We start from the raw sequence: 20,318 nt of genomic DNA, 5'->3' as shown, positions 1-20,318 counted from the left end.
GTAAACTTGTACATTGATATTGATAGATCAACACAAATCCATCAGTTTGTAATTAATTCTTATTTGCACATTTCGATAACGTAGTACCATATCATAGTACCATATCTAATCAGAATTAGACGACACACTGGTCCGTATTGTACGTAATAAGGCCGAAATTTAAATTCATATCAATCACCCCATTGTCCCCGAATCTCTCAGTCAGTCTCCTTGTTAATGTGATTTCAATTTTTGAAATTCATCATAGTCTTCAGTCAACTTCTTCCGGACTTAGTTAACTAACTGGACTACTAGTGAACTAACCAGACTATATGTGAACTAACTGGACTATTTAGTCAACTAAGTCGTGTGTGTGAACCCAGGCCGGACTATACCGGTACGTAGGATATTGAGGCCAAAAACCTTTTGTGTCAGCCCCCTGTGGTCATCGGTAAAAGTGCATTTTCCATCATAAATTCGTTGATGTAAGACAAATATTATCTAAATGTCGAATTCACAAATTCAGGAGTCATTTGGGTATTAAGATCTGGAAAATGTGTCCGTAGTTCCAACAATTCAGCGTTTCGCGCTCAATAAAGTAGCGAATTTGTGTTTTCATTTCTGCCCGTTTCGCGATCAGTATGATAGTGAGTTTGTATTTTTCTTGAGGCCTCACACTGACGTTAGGTGCCAGGAAGCGCCTACGCCTACGGACGCAATCACATGATCGACCATAACAAATTTTCGCATGCAACTTTTTTCGTAAATTTTGTCCATTTTGAAGCGGTTTCGTCACTTGTCAGCTACCCCGAGTAAGTGCGTCATGATCTACAATTATTCTTTCGTAAAAGCACAAAATTTGCATTCTGTCACCACTGACATTGAATCGCGACGTTGCCTTGTCAAAATGATGTGATTTCATCATTTCATTTCATCCATCACATCAACAATAAAATCAATCAATTCACCGAATAATTGCCGAGTTGGTTCTAAACAAAACTCTTTATGCTCTAGACTAATAAATTGATAGAGAGCTGGTTCTAACTGTAGTTTGGGTCACCTATCCACTGGGTGGTGCTAGTGTTAAAGAATAGTGTTACATGGTAGGCCTAAGGTTACTGTAGGTATATAACCGATTAGGGACACCTAAACTGCAGTCAAACCGATCCGGTGACTGTCAGGTGACCTGACTGGTATATTGAATTGATTGCAAATTGCTTAAAGAAATTGATGGACAGCATAAATGAGAAGGCTCGTTATAATGTTGAAACTTCAGGAAAATGTTTAGCTCAGTATAGGCCTAAGTCTTCAGGCGTTGGTCCAGCGTCGAAGAAGCTTTTGGTGCTACCTCAAAGGAATATTTCAAAATACAAGCTACATTTTGAATTTTAGAGTCGAAATGATCGAGCATTGCCTAAAAACACTCAGAATGCATGAAAATTAATCTAATTTTGCAAATTTTCAAGCAAAGATGACCAGCAGAGCACCCCCCTCCACTTGAAAACCCTGGATCCAGTCCTGAGCTGATTGCCACACTGCATTGATTAGTTGTCCATTTCTTTATTGCAGATTACAATGGTTATTTGGACATGCGATTGCTTAAACATAAGAATTCACAGTAAAACCAACGTGTTAGAAAGAACTGCACCTTCAGCTATAGGTACGCCAGTCTGTACGCCATGCAGAGTCAGTGTATCTGCCAGTGATTTTGACCTTCTATTTCTAATGAGACCAAACAAACTTTATTACTCATCCATCCAATTCTCTCAATTTCAATAACAATACCCTCTTTATACGGCCTATGCCAAACTCATAAAACGCTCTGTTTTTTCTTGGTCCTAGCATTGGTGTTTAATACCAATAGATCATAAAACCTTAGATGGGGATAACTGCATTGTCAAGGCTTAGATATAAGACTGGTCTAAGACTGTGGGCCTATAAGACTGTAGTTCTTTTGCTAATCTAACAACTTGTCTTAGGCGTCTTAAGTTGTGAAGATTCATAACCGAATTTGGCTAAGACCGATCTAGAATCTAAGCGATAGACTTGGCAACTCTGTACCCCGCGGCCAGTTACGCAGTTGTGATTCTAGTCCTTATCCAGATGGTCTTATTCAAAGCTGGCCTTAAGCTCTTAGACCTGCCATTGAGGAAAGATGGTATTAGTCCGCAATAAACCTGACCCTGAATCATAAATAAATGATAGATTTCTCTTGTTGTTTGGTAGATGCGACAGATCATCAGTATGAAGATGAGTCATTGTTTAGAAATTGCTCCTTAATTCAATTGAATCAAGATGGAATCGCTGAGGTATGTTTATATATATATATATATATATTCCCTGGTGTCAGCCCAGACTACAAGAACATCATTACATTATAGGCCTACTATGCTGTTTACAATCCACCCACCCTTCATTGTATGTATCCCTTGGTGTAATGTATCGGTGAAATTATCTATTATCTGTATTGTAAGATGGAAATACACTGCACCGCGCTGTTTTCGGTACTGCAGAATTTTTTTCGAGGCAGTTTAGGGTCAAAAACCGTCATCACTAAAACGGTTTAAGCAAATTTGACTAGAGTTAGAAATTGCAAATTTCATACCTGACGATGATCTCTAGGGTGAGATCGAAACCTTGTGTATTTTATATATTTTAGATTGTTGGAATAAATAAATTCTTGGTTTTAAAATTCTTTTAATCGGTAGATAGTGGGTTTTGTATCTTACTGACTAGAGTTTTCTTATTTTGTCCGTTGAATTGACTTTAGTGGGATAAAGCTTGAAACTGTTGCACGCACTGAGTGAGAAGTGGGTTCGAGTCCCGCTGGCTGCAGCTTACGGCGTGCGGGCAACACTTCAAAACCTGATGAATAATCCAATATGGTTATTCCGGGATCCAAATGACATAAAGCGAGATAAAAACAAAACGAAAATACAAACGGGAATTTACAGTAGCTTAGTTAGTTCGTTAATTGTTGTAGAGATATGCCGGACTTCTGCGTCAGAAAACAGTTGGTGATTGGTGCGTGGTGCGATGCGTTGGCTGTACGATGACTGTTTACGCTACGCACATTCAACAGCCTGGAAACCGCGTTATCGTTAACATCAAGTTACAAGTACGTTCTTATCGGGAAATTTTGACTCGTGATGTTGTAATACGATTAAAACTTTAGTGAATATAAGCTATTGATTTCATATTTCACCCTTAGCGAGATGACAGCAAAGCCGTTGAACAACTGCGTCTTTCGGAGAATTTTTCGCATTTGTTTGAAATTAAACTGAGCGCTGACAACGACAACCAAACTGAACCGATGTTAGGAGGTAAATATTAGACTTTACACCGATATTAGATTCGTTTTAGACCGTAAAACCAATGGGTATGCATCGGAATGAAGATTCAATCTGTCGCTAGACGGCTGGCGGTGCAGGGCCGACCTTGCTCGGACCAATAATTTCCCAAATTCGTAATTTTCAATGTCCACTCAAATAGAAATTCTCACACACAAAATCAGCCGGAATTATATATGGTTCAAAATGCCGGGAAAATTTATTTATGAGCAAGTACGTGATTTCAAAAGTTTTTCTGGAGGACGGCCCCCACACTAATGAAGCTCACTGGTAACACCTGTTTTGATTTTATTTGATTTGTTTAATGATTATCATGGTACAAATATGAATACATAATTAGTTACTTAATTTAAACATATAATGCATGACAATCATCAGGACCGCGGAAATCATTATATGATTGTCAAGCCGAGGCCCTGTGACCGTAACGTCCCAATTGATCGGTGCGTCTGTGCGTACTCGTATTTTCTAGGTTTATGCCGTGGTCGTTACGAAATGTTACAACCATCGATTAACAGCGTACAAAAAAAACTCACCGACTTTTTGGTCGATGAAGAAGCTGCGATGGAGGAACGCATCAGGTACGACACAAATAACATTCATTCGCCTACAGGGGGTCTAGTTTCACTAAAAAAAATTTTACTCAAATTTTTAGTGTAATCGCTTTTGGTTACTTCATATTTTCAATGCGGACAACAATTCAAACTTAACCGTTTTAGGCCTACACTTTTTCGTGAAACTGGGCCCAGTGGTTGAAAATCCTGTAAATTCATGGACCCAGTTCCACAGTTCTGAGTTAATTTCACAGTTAACTCATTGAAAGTGAACTGATTTCAACTCTAACTCACAACTTTGGAACCGGGTCATGGAAAATAGATGATTAGATTAAAAACCTATTATAAATAAATCTGATGATAAAAAAACATAATTTACTTCAGATAATTGAGACTGTATAGACTCCCCTATATTAGGTCTACTGACTCGAGCCCATGTCATTTTAATGTACATTCGCGGTTGTTCTCTTTCTTGCAGGAAATTTGAAGAAGTCGAACGCAATAAATTCGCCGCTTTGCGAAGTAAGGCACGTAATGAAAAGAGCAAGTTGATGAATTTGATGATGGCGACGGATGAAAATGAAGAAATTGAATCCGAAACAGCAACAGACGACAACACTTCATCTAGTCTTGTTCATAGATTGAATAGTAAGTTGCAAGTAGTAGTTATGTGTGTGTGGGGGGGGGGGGTGAGAAACGTAGCCACTCAAGAAAATTGTGGGCGTTTTAGATGCATTTCCGGCCATTGTTGGTGAATATTTCATATAGTTGAAACAATGGAGATAAAGTATGCTTTATTGTTCCAACAAGAGTGATTTTGAATAAAGGGTTCATGCATTGTACAAAGTCTGTGATAACACTATCCTTTTTAATGGCGCTGCTAACTAAATACGGACATTTTGAAAATACCATTCTTTATAACACTGCCAAATTTGTTTAAACACCATATTTTGTATCGGTCCCAATAAAGGCATTATAAAGGACTTTACTGTATATTGAATGTCAGTTATAATCATTAGGATACATGCCATTGCTAGAATTTGAGATTGATTTTGTTTTGTGTCTCTCATCGCAGAAGTAAGCATATCATCCCCTGATGGCAGCAGTAATGAATACGATTGGACCGCGCGAGATTCAACTAAAACTCGTATGAAGCCTGTAAGCGTTTAAACACTGTGAATTTCAGATCTTATAGTTATACAATCTAACTCGGTTAAAATTATAGATCGTTATGTTGATGACTTATTCAAATTACATATTTCTCTTAATAGTGAATTGAATTGCTAATAATACATATCGGGGACTCTAAAGATGACTTCAGTTATATGACTTACCTGACTTCACTGAGGATTCTTTGACAATTTTTCGGCGCTTATTTATTCTTAATGCATTTTCTATTTCAGTTAAAACCGGTGAAAAAGTCTCCAAATCAATCAGCTCATAGTCCTGATACGGAAGGTTAGTACGTTTGACGCTACTGCAGCATCTGTGGATTCCACTCTAACAGTCTTTACTCCTCCCTGTCAATAGTGTTTTCCCTATGATTAACTGATTAACTGAATGGGGGGAAAGGTGTATTTTCCCTTACCTACTTTTTCCAAAAATGTCTGTCCATACATTTTATAAAACTGTTGCAAATCACGCCAACTTTTTTCTGAGAAATTTATCAAATCAAATTCAATGGAAATGCATTGAGAATTGGACAGAAAAATTAACCTCATTTGACGCCTTAAAACTGTGCACTAGTCGCGTTATCTGGCGGGATATCCCGGGCTGTTTCACAATGTAGACCATAAACGTTTATATTCACATACGTATCAATGATAGTTTAAAGAAATTGTTTTCATCACCTTTTATACAGACATGTTTGGAATGGATGGTTTTGACAACGAAACCGACGACATCCAAGCTTATTCCGAGTCCGATGATGAAAACGACACGGACGGTAAGTCCTCATTTACTGAAAATCCTGTAATCGCCGGAGACATTTATTTCAATTAATTAGATAGAAATAGTTATAGGCAGTTATGAATGAGAATTGTTTTGTTTGTTAACAGACAGTAGTATGAGCACGAGTAGTGATACATGGAATCGTAACAGTCGCGGTATGATGTATTCAATGTCTTTACCCGTATCAGTTCCTTCGTGGTCGATAAACAAACGCTCGCAACAATTAGATGATATCGATGATGAAGTAAGTAATTAGTTTCAATTGTCATTCGAAACAGGTTCCCTCCAACTTCTTCAAAATGGTAAATGCTTTTAAAAGTGCTTGAAACTTCAGTTATCTGAGTTAGTCGACTCTATTAGCGCACTAAGTGAAACCGAATGTCACTTAGTCTGAACTATTGTCTGTAAATCATTGACTTCGTGATTGAGCTGTATTTAGGACCTAATTTTGTAACTATAGTCTGTAATTAGTCGCTGTATTTTCAAAATGGCCGACATTGTGAAATGTATCACATCCGAACCATAGTGTGTTCGGTTAAGTTTGTCGCGTTTCTTTTATAAAAACATCCGAAATTGTTTATCATTTCAGCCGCCTCAGGACATCGCGGCCAGCATCAAGGCCATCGCTCAAAGTATCCACGAAGACGGACGAGAAATATTCGGCGATTTGCCGCGGCGCAAAAAATTCAGCACGGTCGATCTGGTGAAAAGATGAACCGAGTTGTTACCGCGCGCGCTAACAATGATCTGATTTCAAGAACGAACAATTTTCAAGGTTTTTCTTCCAACGTCGTCGTAAGCTGCGGTTTATTTAAACCGTGTTTCTCCCCGATTCAAATCAACAATGTCAACCGTTACAACGTCAACAAACGTTCAATTTATCGGTCCTTCATCCTCTGTATTGTCACCGTCGTCGCAGTCGCACTGTTTTTGTCTTTTATCGAGTTTTGCTTTAGTTTGATAAAATACTCGAGTTCGCTGTCCATGTCTGTGGTAATACAGTGCTGCCCCCAGTTGACACTATTAGTAACCTGGTACTTGGACAATATTTGGACGGTTCATTTTGATGTAATGTTTTGAATTATTTTCCATATAAAATTTCGCTTAGTTTTCTGAAGTTGGCCTTATGCGAATTGGTTTGGTTCGATCATTGGATTTTGATATTTTTTCCTTCTCAAAACTTGCACTGCACTATATTAGCCAAACCATATAATGATTGAAAATTTGCTCCAACTATTCTAACCGCTATTGAGGTGGGTTTTCACGAGCAGTTTCCTGCTACGTGAAAATACCCCTAGTGACAACAAATATCAGTGTGCAGGCTAATTCGAGCAAGTAAATTTGAATGCGCTTTTACGGGCAGTTTCCTGTTGCGTGGACAAAAAAGCTTTTGCATGTAATTTCCTGCTGCTGTATTTTTCTGCGCTCAGCTAGTTTTTCTGCATTTTTACGAGCGATTTCCAGCGACATCATGGCGTCTCTATGACTCCTTCTGAACAGATAGTGCTTTTAAAGGTGCTTTAAACTCCTTTTGATTTGTACAAAATACCCAAAACTCCTTCAATTTTGAGCAATTAGAAATGATTGTAGTTGTACAGTAAACTCAATACCGTTCTCCTGTAACAAACCTTATATCCAGGAATGACCGATCTGAAGGAACCCTGCAACAGGAAAAGCAAACTGAAAATCAGCCTTCAATATTTTTCGAATGTTTATTTTCGCGCTAAGGAATGGTTTCCTTTGTCCCACCCCTGGCGGTATTCGAAGGGTGAAAAATGTATTAAGTATTATCGTAATTGTTTCTTCTAAGGAAGAAGTTTGATAGTCATATTGTATATTATATATACAACGTTAATAAGTCTCCTAAAAACCTGAGTCTTCATTAAACTGTGCTTTACACTGGCTTCTTACAGGTTTTGGAAAATGGGAATTGTTTTTCCAGGCCCCTGAACAGGTGTGAAAATTTTTTTTCTTTATAGCTATATTAACTCTATGGAAAATGGTCCCAAATTAAGATTTTTTTTCTATTTTGAATATTCAGCTGTATGCCTTAATGTCTTACTACGCATTTGATATCAAACTTAACAAAAATTTGTAATTGGCACTTGTTTACTTTGAATGGGCTTACATAGCCCGTTCTAGGTTGGCAATAGGGGTATGGAAAAGTAATGGAAAATGAAATTTCGAAACCTGTAAGAACCCTGTTTATATACCTTCACATCAGACCAGTGAATAGTAAGAATCTAAGTCGCGTTATAATCGTCTGTAGTCTATGATGTGGTCGGGCGTCTAATCACGAATTTGTAAATATTACCGGGTTATGAATTTTCTACGTTTAGTAATTATTTCGGGTTCGATTATCCATGTTCGGAATAAATCTTAATTACGCGATGTAAATTATTGCGATTAAATTTGTTGGAAATGTTGCCATGTTACGACACGTACTCAGTAGTATCACGAAGTAGGCAAACCACGAAAATACAAAATCTGAAATTAATCCATCCTCAGTTCATACAACACTATTTGCTTCATAGGTATTATTTGCCCCATTAAACCCTTTTTGCCAAATACCAAGTTAAAGTTCTGCCATTTCGAATGAATAGATTTTTTCGAAATGAGTGACTAGGGCATGTAAAAATAGATAAAATTGTAGACCAGTAAGGCTAAACAAAAATGATACCTTGTTTCTCCGCAGTGGCCGGGTCATTTTTGTAGAATATGATAAAATTTGTAAACAGTTCATTTCTACCGCGGCCGGGTCTGTTATGGTAAAATTGATCACGATTTTAAAAAAAGTAATGTATAGGGTAGATAGGCGGCCGGCCGGGTCAACATTTAAGCTCAGCAGAGCGGAGAAACAAGGTATCAATTTTTTTTAGCCTAAAATGTGTATATCTAAGGATGGGTTGAGGTATGCATCAATTACTTAATGCCTTACAGCTATGTATTTGCATTTAATAGAAAATCTAATGCATTACAAAATACTTCTATCAGGTGATTAGAGCAAGTATTTATCAACTACCATAGATAATTCTTTAGGGGGGGCATCCATAAAATATGTATGCAAGCCCTAGCTAGGAGCACGTGTTGAAATGTGTGTTTTTAGTAGCAAGGTAGCATTTAAAGTAATCAAGTGTACAATTTTCCTGTGGTAGGAAGGACCTGCTGATAACGATAGGTAATTTTTGCGTAAATATTTTATGGACGCCACCTGCTAAAACCTATTTTGCAAAATTTAAGAAAAATCATGATTACTTCGGATATTTTGATTCACTCGAAACTATTTCTCTGCTTTCATGTTAATAGAACATTGAGTTTAATACGATTTGTGTAGATTTGTTTATGATGTCTTTGTGTATCAAATCTGGTGCGACATTTCGGTTTATATATTTAATAAATTCTGATTTTTAGAAGTTAATCATTTATTACACAATTTGATTTCATTCTAGTCCGGATACCACACGCCAGGTTTCTGAGAGATTCGATGAATTGGATATCACATCAACCGAGTACACTACTAGACCACCGAGCTCTATTATGTATGTACCTTACATGTACCCCTTTACAGCGCCCCCTGTAGGGTAAATCAGGACATAGCTTTATGTTTGTGTAAGCCTTGGTCCGTAGATACGGCATCCTAAGTTTCAGAAAAATTGGATAAGAATTTTAGGAAAAGTGGTAATTTGAAGAAAAATTTAATGGATAGAAATTTTTTGTCCGTGCAAATGGGACAAAAAAAATTCCATTGAAACACGACTAAAAGATTCTTCAGATCATAATGATTTCAATGACACCGCGGCAATCAAAAGATTGATTTAATCTTAGAAATTTTTTATTTTTTAAGAAATTTTATTATAAATTAATTCTGATTCACTAAAAAAATACAAAGTATAAAAAGAAAATAGTTAAACGTCTAAATAAAGATATTCGACCTTTCTAAGATTCAAAGGCTTTGATATAACAAATGTGTAATTGCATTGTCTTTCTAACGGTCGGATATGACTCGACTAATTGAGAAAACTCAATCAGAAGTTTGACACACAGTTCCTTCTTGTTGGATTTTTCTATATAAGCTTATATACGCCGCGACTTTGGTAGTTTCCGGTAATAAAACGTTTTCGGTGAACGAGATTTTACTCGCGTACCGGCTATCGCGAGACGCGAGTCTGATATATCGAAAAAATCCGATAACGAAATCGTAACAGTTGTGATCATCCGAGTGATACCTGAATAAAAAGAAAGAAATACAGTTCAATGATTAATAGCATCGACGGTAATTCATCTTAAGCTTTTTGTACATAATGATAAGGACAAGCGATAGATAAATGTTAATTAAAACTACTGTGAAGGTTTACTGATATTGCACTCGATCCACCCCCAAGCCCTCTGCCCTGCCTAATGCCAGGTTTTTTTTCTGAGAATGGAAGATCAGTATTTCGTCTTTGAGCTTGTAAAAATGAACCCACCGTCATACTCTCTTTACAGCCAAAAAAATGACACCTTGTTTCTCCTAATTGGCCACCCAGCCCGGGTCAATATTTAAGCTCAGCAGAAAGGGGAAACAAGGCATCAATATCTTTAATCTTTACTATATACACTGAAGTAGATAACCTCAGGCTCTCATGCGAGGCTATCACAGATCCTACACAACTGATATTATGATGTAGGGAGTGGATAAATTTGACACATCCCCTCGTAGATACACTAGACCTACTTCTACATACATTACCTGTTTTGATGCCAGTCAGGATATTGTGAATAATGGCGCAGAGAATCGTCCCAGGTTACCGTAGTTTCCTCGGCTGAATGCGGCGGCATCGCGATAGATAAACAGTCGGTTCGTTTCCAAACATCGGATCCTATATTCAGTCCATTTTCATCGTAATCGTAAACTTCACCTAAAACAGATCCCGTTTTAATTCAGATAGCAGCCTGCGGTTTGTGGCCGATATAATGCTCTGTGATGTCACGTGTAAAACCTGTTATCAGCTCTAGACTCACCTGTCGACGATGTTATACCTATGTGTAGATTATCCGAGGCCGTGTATGATCTGGAAAAATTACTTGAATCTTATTGAAAATATAACGGCTGATTAGGTTGAAGATATGATAGTCTGCTGAAGGAGAATGGCCTACCAAGCTCACCCTTGTGATTATTCAATCAGGAGCCGGTAGTGATAGTGATATATCACTGGCGCAAGTCAATTAACTGAGACTGAGAGAACCTTGGTATCGGATGAGGTAGATGCTGGGCTATCTGTTTTCAGGCACTACTGTACTTTGTACCCCACCAGTACCACGAAATTCCTTCATTACTGTATAACAATAGTTGAGGAGGTCTGGGGATTACTAATCAACAACTTTTGACCCAAAAAGGTGTGATTGATTATCTTATCTAATTTAGATTGTGTTACTGTTAGATAGTGTTCTAAACTTACTCAATAAAGTGACCGACTGTGGGCCGAATAACGACACTGTACGGAGATTGAGAGACTGTTATAAATGGACTGGGTATTTTATACGGCGGTATTAACGATAAAGACCGCTCTGTATCCAGTCCGCAGACTGGACACCACTGTGGAAAGTTCGAATAGAATATTTTTGTCCGCTTTTCGCAGTGACAAAAACAATATATGGGCGCCGCCATTTTGTTATCATGTGATCAATTCAAGTTGGAGCAAAGTCTGAATCTCGATGAAAAGAATTTATTTTCCATGGACTAAAATGTAATGTTTAGAAAAAGGATCCAAAAATTATAATATGTTCCTCTCCTGCTCTTGTTCAGGCTTCTGCTCCTGGCAACCAGTTAGCCAACTACGCCTGGCAAGCGAGGATGCACTGAGGTGTAGACTGGTTATCGGTCTGAGTTAATTTGAATTTGGTCTGGGTCAGGCAACCAGTCCAACGGAGGAGTAAACACCAATAGCGGGTAACTCCTAAGAAATATTGTTCCGGTCCGGTGAGTCATCGATGAGCAATGAGTGGATGTGATTGTGAAACAGTAAAAGATTCAGAAATATTTTGAAGCTTAAGTGCGTCATGGAAGGTCTTCGAAAAGTTTTCAGCTGCATCGGAAAGAATTCCGAGGACAGCAAAGAAGATGCCCCGAAATCACTTCATAAAATGGAAAGGTAAGACAGATGCTCCGCCTCCGCCGGTTTCACTTTCAGTTTCAGTTTCTCAATAATCACTTCAAGGCGCTGATTAAGGCAGTTCCTCCCTCTACACTGATAAATATCTAGTACTCCAGTTCTCATATCATTATAGAACATCCCTAAAAATGTGTTAGTCCTCTTTGAAAGATGATTTAAGAGGGGTCGTGCAGCAAGAGTTGGCTCGATTGATCTTGAACCATTGAGCATCCCGATTGTGAGCGAGGCCGAATTGGACCTACATTCTGAACAAGTGGCCATTCTTATTCTTGATGATAGCCTACTGATGATAGACGATTGTAGAGCGATCTACAAAAAGTCTCTTACCAAGGAGACGCCATTCAGAATCAAAAATGAGACATCCTCCAGACTCGGAAAGTTGTCTTCTGTCCATAAAGGCATAGGACTATTGCCAACAGTGGTCTCCTATCTAAAGGAGACACCTTCCAGACTGGTAGATTGGTCCTCTGCAGGAGACTCGCCATCTGAGTCAAATCTCAATTCAGAACTGTGGAACTGGGACCTGCACTATCATGGTGAATGCAACAGCTTCACGTCTTCTTATTGCAAGTCAAGCTTGGAGTAATCAGACTGAATTCAGTCTGATTACTCCCAAGCTTCTCACTGCGCCAGAGCAGCTGAGTGTGTTGAATAGATGATCTTTCCTACCAGCTGCAGTACAGGGTCCTGACACAAAAAGTCTTTGACCCCAGTATCCAGGTACTATATGTAAAAAGTCTTTTTATATATAGTACCTAGGATACTGGGGTCAAAAACTTTTTTTGTGTCAGGTCACTGTTAGTCTGGTTACAGTTCTCGTTATTTGTAGAATGACGGCTAGGAATTAGACAAAGTCACTGTGAACTGCAGAAAGGAACTGTCAACTTACTCGCTGTCAAATTACTCGCAGTCATTTATAATGAATTTATTGATTTTTCATTATTTTCAGCGTGACTGATTCTATAAAAGCGACCGTTTACGGTAACTGTATCGGAGACGCGATCGGATTGTTATCGGAATTCATGAGTAAAACCGACGCGGAGAAATCTTACGGTAAACACGCCGGAAAGATCGCCTACAAGATGAAAGTCGACGACGGTCATCGTTCTCGATGGGAGGTCGGAGACTGGACCGATGATTCCGATCAGATGATATTGATCATGAAAAGTTTGCTGGATAACGAAGGCGAGGTATGTCATTCATTAGGGACGGATTTAGAGGGTGGTATCAGGGGTCCGGATACCTGCCTTCGCATTGAAGTTGCCATTTTCATCAATTCAAAGATCATTAAAAGCTACAAATTTGACACTCATCCCTTCAGAAATTGCATATAGTTTCAGACGTAGTTCTTCAAAAATATATAGGCCTAGTATGGAGTGTGGGACCCGATAGTAGCCTAGCTGTTTTATCGGAAAAATGCCTTTACTTCTGGACTCGGCCTGTACAAATTTCCTAGATCTGTAATAATCTGATAATGATTGAATGTTGGCTAATTCTCTAGAATGCTCAAAATTGGAAATCGTTTATACGTTTGCTTTACCATTTTTATTATTGACCGATTGCAGGTGAATGTCGTCGATTATTCTAAAAAGCTTAAGGATTGGCAACAACACGGATTTGAAGAGTTGGGAGATAAAGGAGGTATGGGCATCGGAACTACAACGGTGCAAGTCCTAACCCATGAGAAATTCTTAGAAGATCCGCATGCGGTATGTACCGGCAGTGTTTAAGTTCATTTTGGTATTTTTTTGCCCATTTGGGACTTTAGTCGGACTTTAAAAATGTGGAATGCGGTTCTGCCCTTATTGAGGCTACCAGATAACTCATACTATTGCCATCATGTAGATAAATTGTTGTAACGTCTGCCATTAAAGTTGGCTACGTTCCAACCAGCTACTCAACATTTGGCGTATCTGATTTCTCAACTACATGTACGCTGTTTAAAATGAAATATGTGCGCGAATTAATCACTTCTGGCAGTTGACTTTGTAACTCTAAATTTCGCCTAACTGAGTCGAATTCAATATCAAGTCTATTTAGACTTCAATTATTTGTACGCAGGCATTACTTTCTAAAAAAGGAATGAGTCATATTATTCGTAATTCATTTACACCTTTTTCGGGCATTATTTGTATTTTCAATTTTATCTTTAGTATATTTGATGGCAAATCATACAAGCCTTAACTGTACATTAGTAATAATACAGTAATCTTTATAGTCTTTTAAAACTTACAATGATTTGTCCTGAGATTTCCTGATGCATACTCATTGTAACGGTTTGGCCTTGTCAAAGTTTTGATTTGCAAGTTATGCGGCAACACATTACATGTAGTAATCTCTTAGCTATATTAGAAATTTAACCAAATTTGTCGGGAAGGACTGTTGTGTAAATGCTGATACCGATCTGTTTTATATCTGTTATAGGCTGCGGAACAAGTTTGGGAAAGAAGTAATCGACGTGTAGCTCCTAACGGCGGTGTCATGAGGACATCGGTCGCTGGTGTTTATAGGTTCAACGATATCGAAGCTGTAATCCGTAATACTTTGTCGTTTTGCAAAGTGACGCACGCCGACCCGAGGTAAATGAAATACAGCGATACCGCGTTGCGGTTGAGTCGTTGAAATTCCGTTCATTCTGAATTCTATCTTTACTTCCTCAGGTGTCAGGCAAGCTGCGTTGCGGTGACGACCGCGATAGCGCAAATGTTACAACGCAAGCACGTCGATGAGACCGGGCGACACGATGCCGATAAAATCATGGAGGAAAGTTTTGAGCACGCGAAGAAATATCTGGTTAACGCGGAGGGCTCCCAGGATGAGGTATGTTTTACTAAGAAATTTCCTTCAAACGTCGAATTGATGATAATGATAAATTTGACTTAGTAGAATCAGTCACAATTATATATAATAGATTCCTCCTGAGTATCCGCCGGTCGACGTGCACTGAATTAATTAAAAATTCATTTCGAAAAACCTTTTATTCGTCTCATTCACAACTCAGTGAAATATATATGAGTCCAATGACATCAAGTACGGTCCAGTTTACTGTAGTTCGCCACAACACGGAAATAGTGTGACTACCGAATTTCCTGATTCTCAACTCGGTGAAATATCTACGGCAGTCCCAATGCTACGGAGTTATAGCCTTGATTCAGTGAAATATTGACTGCAGTCCCAAAGCTTCCGAGTTCCCTGATTCTCAACTCAGTGAAATATTTACGGCAGTACCAACAATGCTACTGTACAAGTCAACATTTAATACATAATTCAAATATCGTGTTGTAGGAGTTTGTAACAGAATTTCGTCGACACATGTTCGCCGAGTCGATATCCGACCTACAACTCGGCGAGGAGCAGAAAATCGGTTACACGTTGAAAACGATGGGCGCCGGTTTCTGGGCATTTAGACAGACGAATTTTCGCACGGCGCTGGAAGCGGTTTTATTCGAAGGCGGCGACGCCGACACGAACGGAGCGGTCGCCGGAGCGCTGTTAGGTTGTAAACTCGGATTGAAAGCGTTTCCGAAATCGTGGCTTAATCAACTGTTGCACAAAACGTGGCTCGACGGGATTTTAGAAAGGTAAATTTGACCCTCGAATTCCTCCGGGGTTCATTAGATATGGGAAATAACGATGACGAATCTTTTTCAAGGAATAGCACCAACTTATCGTGATAGGTATTGAATGTGACTTTAGGTTAGTGAAAATTGAAGAACTCGCCAAAAATTGCAGATAAATTCCTGACAAAACTAGATTTTGTCTTTCTATGAATTTGAGCGCGCATCCATCGCCATTTGTTCCAATTCGGTCTTTGATTTCTTTGTAATTAACTATCTATATTTGACAGTGAGAATAACTGAAATCAGGTTCAAAGTGAGCATCTAACGGCCATTTATTTGGTTTCTGCCACACTCAGTTTTCATATTCCTGATTGTGCAAAAATTTAGTTCATCGTCCAATAAAATTATGTTCAGTAAAACTGGTTTGAATGTATATCGATTCAAGCATCGATCTATGATAAAAATATTCATTGGAATTATGAAGATTTATTTGAGATCGATGATGATTTTCGTTTGTTTTATTTCAGATTCATTGAATTAACAGAAACGAAACAGACAGAAAATACCGCAACTACGGAGGAGCAGAATGCGCAGGAGGAGCAGGCGGCTGAGCAAGATCAGAAACCAGAGCCTGATCAGGAGCAGGAGCAGAAGCCCGAACAAGAGCAGGAGCAGAATGAGGAGCCACAGAAGGAGGAATCGCAGCAGGAGCAGGAACAGAATGGGAAGCAGATTGATAATTCCACAGCTATAGATCAGTCTGAAGTCGAGATCACTACTGCTGCTGACTGACGCGTTCCGCTCCGAAACTGAACCTTACAGTGAAAAATACAGCTGAAAAAAAAACTAATAAATAATTCCATTATTATTTCATCTGAAATTTACACCCAAATTATTTTGTGAAGAAAATTTATTTTGTATTCAGATGGTAAACTCTGTGTTACTTTGTAAACATTTCACCGATGTTCGGAATCAGGGATATAGAAGGTTGTAAAATATTCACCGACTTGACGGATTTAATGAGTTGCAAGTAAGACTTGAGTCTACTGTTTTAATGTATGCCAGTATGTATTATTCAGATATACACGCTGGAAGATAATATATATAGATATTGTACTATTAGTCTTAGTATTTGTGATGGTGCTAATTTTGCTTTTAACTAGTCCTTATATTGATACATTTATATTTTTCATTGAATCAAAACTTTTTTCATCAATTTATTTAATGCGCTTTTGTTATGATAATTAGATTAGAATTAGTTTGTTTAATGTGATATTTTTTATGATAACTCAATTTACTACAGTGAAAACAAAATGGTCGCATTGCTTAATTCATCTCTTATTTTTCAAATCCCGATGTAGCCTTTTGCCAAATCAAGTCGTCAATGTAATAATGATCTTCGTATCTACGACAATTTGAACTGACTTTGATTGTTGGTATCCATTGACAAGTGCCTGTACCTATCAATCAATTGAAAAAAAAACCACAATTATGATGAAAAAATGAAAGACTAGCGATGTTTCGACTCAATTCTAGCTGCCATTCTCGAAACTGAAACAATTATTTTCCAAACATATTTTTTTCAAACATGGCTCATAGAATTGAGTGGAAACAGGGAAAATAGACGTATAGTTTTGCGGTTCCGGTGCCTTCGTCGTGGAGATGCTTAATGCAGCTTTGACTAGGAATGACGTACATCATGTATGCTTTGCTTTTGGATAAATGGCTTTGTAAGATTCATCTCTCGAACTTATTTACTATTTGTAAGATTCATTACTGACCTAATTTCCATTAAACGATATCAGATATTATGTGTTTCTGTATTTACGCTTTTACATTCAACTTTACAATGATGATAATTACGATTATTTTGTTATTTCGATTTTATTTGCGCTAGGAGCCAGCAGAGATTTAAATACCTTCACTTGACGTCCTTTATTTCTATTGTCGTAAAGTACCAGTTGCTTTTTAATGTTATGACAAACTTATCTATTTTAAGTTATGTCTTATATCATTGACGCTTAATGTATTCATCAATTTTAATTTGTGAAAATAAATTATATTATGTTCATTTCTTGTATTTTGTTGAATTGCAGAGTTTCGCATTTAAGATTTTGATTTTATTCGGGCAGTTCCTACAGACCGGTCATACCGGGATATAAGGAGTTTTAAGGGGAGAACTTTTCATATTTCGAGCAAGTGTCTGCTTCGCTTGCGCTTGCCCAATAACTGTAGACTCTCCTACAGTCGTTTCGTAAGCAAATTTTTTAGAATCGACTGAATTCATGAATTTGCAAGTAAGACTTGCAAATTTCTACATCATATTTTTCAGGTTGGAGGCGCAAGGCGTAGGAGGTGCATATATTTGAACAAAATTTCTTGTCGCTCTCGACTAACTGTCCACAAGCCTTTTTCCTGTTTGGCGTAACAGTATTTCTCAGCCGACTGAGGGCTATCACCATTCACTTCTTACTCTTCACCATCAGAATACGTTACCACATATTTCCTGAAGATGAAAATTTGGCCAAAATGACTGTCATGTCTGTTTTTAGGATGTTTGTCATCATTAGGAACTATAGTATATATTGACATTTTTGTTAGTTGATCAGGACTACATCGAACTGGAAGTTGGCAGCGTTAGAACTCACCGAGAGGATAAACAAACAATCGAACACATATTGGGAGAACTTGACTTCAGTTATAGTGAACTTTACGAGGACTAAATATGTGACACTACCGATTTGCTTTTGAACTAAAAACAGGGCAACTGGAAAAAAAACTGCGTGGCATCTAGAACCTGTTGTTCTCTCCCAGACGAAACTAGGAATATCCCCGATTCAAATTTACTCTTAAGCCTAATTCTTTCATAGAAAGTTGTTCCTTTATAGTTTCAAAGCATTTTTTCTGGTTACAGTGTTAGTGGTAGTTGAATGCACTATTTTAGAGAATAAAATTTAATTTGCTCAGAATTCTTCCTTTGGCATGTGAGCCTATCGCTTTACCGGATGCTAATACATTCCGCTGACAAAAGAGTTCTATCAAAAATGGTTTGAAATTCGTTTTAAAAGGATGATCCCTTCAAAAAAACCTTGAACGATAGTAGAATTATTCATATACAATGGAATCGTATTAAACATTGAACGAAATTCGGCTAAGAAAAATATCTTTATTACTCGCATTCCACAGTAAGATAGCGAGGCCGAGTTAGATATCTACCGTACAGTGCTGCCCCTATGAATTACGATAGCGGAATTTCTGTGAACTAAAATAGTGGCGCATATTTACCGCCGGAATTTAAATTTCCTTATTACGTACAATACGGACCAGTGTGGCGCCTAATTCTGATTGAATATGATACTATGAAAACGTTCTGAATTTTGTATGATATTTCCTAATTTTTTAGGTAACATATTTAATTCTTTTTAGCTAAAATTCACTTACCTATCAATTAATGTAGTATTTATATACAGAATAACTTATTCATTTACATTTTTGCATGATAAAATTGACAAAATGTCCATATTTTTTCTTCGATATATTCTAATTGCGCAGAAATAATCAGGGAACATACAAACACCTGTCGCTCTCTCCCCGACCATACTAGAAATACCCCGATTCAAATTTATTCTTTCAAGGCTTATTCTTTTATAGAAATATTGTTTGGCCAGACGTTTCAGAGCAGTTTTCAGAGTTTGAGAAATTTCCTCGGAATCCGGCCCGCAAATCGGTAATTAGTTCGTCCACTCCTGCCGTTCGAAGACGCTGGCAAGCGAGTATTATGTTAGTTCACGTTTTCCACGCTATCGTTATACATAGGGGCAGCACTAGATGGTCAAGATTAGATCGCACTATTTTTACTGTGGAGCGGGCTCAATTCAATCGCTAATTCTTTATTTACAGTGAACTATTCTCTCAATTGATAAAGACTTTAAAGCCACGATGATTTTAAATGTACGACTTTTGAATTGGGTAAAAAGATAAGAATTCATCATATTTTATGTCCTCAGGGACGCACAGGGGGACCTCACTCCAATTGACTTCGCAAACACGTCACGACACACTAGTGAGGCCGGCCAGGCCCTGACTCGACCAGTTAGTTACAATGGCTTTCTCCCTGCCACAGGCTGGGCTCTTGTGAAAAACGAGAATCTGTTAATCCAGTGTGACCAGGGGACTGAAAACTGCTGAAAACCTTTGCTGAAGCCTTTAGGCTACTATGTCAGAGTAATTGTACTGTTTTGCTCCCCTTTTCACCCATCCTCCCTCGACCTCTCACCCCATCCTCCCCCAACCTCTCACCCCATCCTCCCTCAACCTCTCACCCCATCCTCCCCAACCTCTCACCCCATCCTCCCCCAACTTCTCGCAGTCAGTCTCCCTGTTAATGTGATTTCAATTTTAGTATTTCAGGTTTTCCTCTGTCGGGCTGTGGTGTAGTAGACTTCATCACGAATACTGGACGTGGTGGACTTCAACTGAAATTTATCACAGTTTTACTTCTTCGGGACTACTAGTGAACTAACCCGACTATATGTGAACTAACCGGACCATTTAGTCCATTTAGGACCATTTAGATTGATACTCATAAAAAACAGTCAGTGGTGGACTCCAGGAGGTGTTGAACTCTGTATGTGGATTTGTGGAACTCGGTGGACTACCATTACTGCTAGACAAGGGCTAGTGAGTGTGTGAGTAGAATTTCTTAAAAGTTTCCCAAACAATTATGAGAAAGCAGTTTATCTGTAAACACTGTTCACTGCATTTCATAAGAAT

General features: G+C 38.2%; 3 protein-coding genes across 4 annotated transcripts; 2 read left to right on the top strand and 1 right to left on the bottom strand.

The window, feature by feature from the left end:
- Positions 1-690: 690 nt before the first annotated feature.
- LOC141913109 (uncharacterized) lies at positions 691-9,272 on the top strand. 2 transcript variants are annotated; one of them, XM_074804561.1, is made up of 12 exons: positions 691-791; positions 1,549-1,639; positions 2,206-2,288; positions 2,963-3,097; positions 3,191-3,302; positions 3,802-3,910; positions 4,362-4,531; positions 4,959-5,041; positions 5,287-5,341; positions 5,745-5,828; positions 5,941-6,077; positions 6,423-9,272. In XM_074804561.1, the coding sequence occupies exons 2-12, from the start codon at positions 1,555-1,557 to the stop codon at positions 6,546-6,548; spliced, it is 1,179 nt and encodes a 392-aa protein (XP_074660662.1). In that variant the 5' UTR covers positions 691-791; positions 1,549-1,554; the 3' UTR covers positions 6,549-9,272. The 2 variants fall into 2 exon arrangements, with proteins under 2 accessions (XP_074660662.1, XP_074660663.1); XM_074804562.1 differs by lacking the exon at positions 691-791 and having other exon boundaries at positions 2,965-3,097.
- Positions 9,273-9,714: 442 nt separating this feature from the next.
- LOC141912864 (MKRN2 opposite strand protein-like) lies at positions 9,715-11,480 on the bottom strand. Its single transcript, XM_074804281.1, has 4 exons — positions 11,272-11,480; positions 10,835-10,884; positions 10,563-10,731; positions 9,715-10,059 (listed from the first exon to the last, which is right to left on the bottom strand). Exons 1-4 carry the CDS (start codon positions 11,478-11,480, stop codon positions 9,855-9,857), a joined length of 633 nt encoding a protein of 210 aa, XP_074660382.1. The 3' UTR covers positions 9,715-9,854.
- A 292-nt stretch (positions 11,481-11,772) lies between these two features.
- Positions 11,773-17,598, top strand: LOC141912669 (ADP-ribosyl-[dinitrogen reductase] glycohydrolase-like). The gene is made up of 7 exons (XM_074803997.1): positions 11,773-11,964; positions 12,935-13,175; positions 13,551-13,694; positions 14,410-14,564; positions 14,646-14,805; positions 15,271-15,566; positions 16,073-17,598. The coding sequence occupies exons 1-7, from the start codon at positions 11,873-11,875 to the stop codon at positions 16,335-16,337; spliced, it is 1,353 nt and encodes a 450-aa protein (XP_074660098.1). The 5' UTR covers positions 11,773-11,872; the 3' UTR covers positions 16,338-17,598.
- Positions 17,599-20,318: the final 2,720 nt, after the last annotated feature.

Source organism: Tubulanus polymorphus, chromosome 11, assembly GCF_964204645.1.
Source record: "Tubulanus polymorphus chromosome 11, tnTubPoly1.2, whole genome shotgun sequence".
In the NCBI taxonomy this organism is placed as follows: Eukaryota; Metazoa; Nemertea; class Palaeonemertea; order Tubulaniformes; family Tubulanidae; genus Tubulanus; species Tubulanus polymorphus.
The sequence above is the reverse complement of the archived record's forward strand: the minus strand, read 5'-3'. Positions and strand labels throughout refer to the sequence as shown.

What these genes read in the sequence shown, in the direction of transcription:
- LOC141912864 (XM_074804281.1), bottom strand. Translation starts at nt 11,480, where the DNA reads ATGGCGGCGCCCATATATTGTTTTTGTCACTGCGAAAAGCGGACAAAA. An exon ending in ACAGTCGGTCACTTTATTGA is followed by an intron (nt 10,885 to 11,271) that starts GTAAGTTTAGAA and finishes TAATTTTTCCAG; the next exon opens with ATCATACACGGCCTCGGATA. An exon ending in AGGTATAACATCGTCGACAG is followed by an intron (nt 10,732 to 10,834) that starts GTGAGTCTAGAG and finishes GATCTGTTTTAG; the next exon opens with GTGAAGTTTACGATTACGAT.
- LOC141913109 (XM_074804561.1), top strand. Translation starts at nt 1,555, where the DNA reads ATGGTTATTTGGACATGCGATTGCTTAAACATAAGAATTCACAGTAAA. An exon ending in TCGTTAACATCAAGTTACAA is followed by an intron (nt 3,098 to 3,190) that starts GTACGTTCTTAT and finishes TTTCACCCTTAG; the next exon opens with CGAGATGACAGCAAAGCCGT. An exon ending in GCGATGGAGGAACGCATCAG is followed by an intron (nt 3,911 to 4,361) that starts GTACGACACAAA and finishes TCTTTCTTGCAG; the next exon opens with GAAATTTGAAGAAGTCGAAC.
- LOC141912669 (XM_074803997.1), top strand. Translation starts at nt 11,873, where the DNA reads ATGGAAGGTCTTCGAAAAGTTTTCAGCTGCATCGGAAAGAATTCCGAG. An exon ending in TCACTTCATAAAATGGAAAG is followed by an intron (nt 11,965 to 12,934) that starts GTAAGACAGATG and finishes CATTATTTTCAG; the next exon opens with CGTGACTGATTCTATAAAAG. An exon ending in TGCTGGATAACGAAGGCGAG is followed by an intron (nt 13,176 to 13,550) that starts GTATGTCATTCA and finishes GACCGATTGCAG; the next exon opens with GTGAATGTCGTCGATTATTC.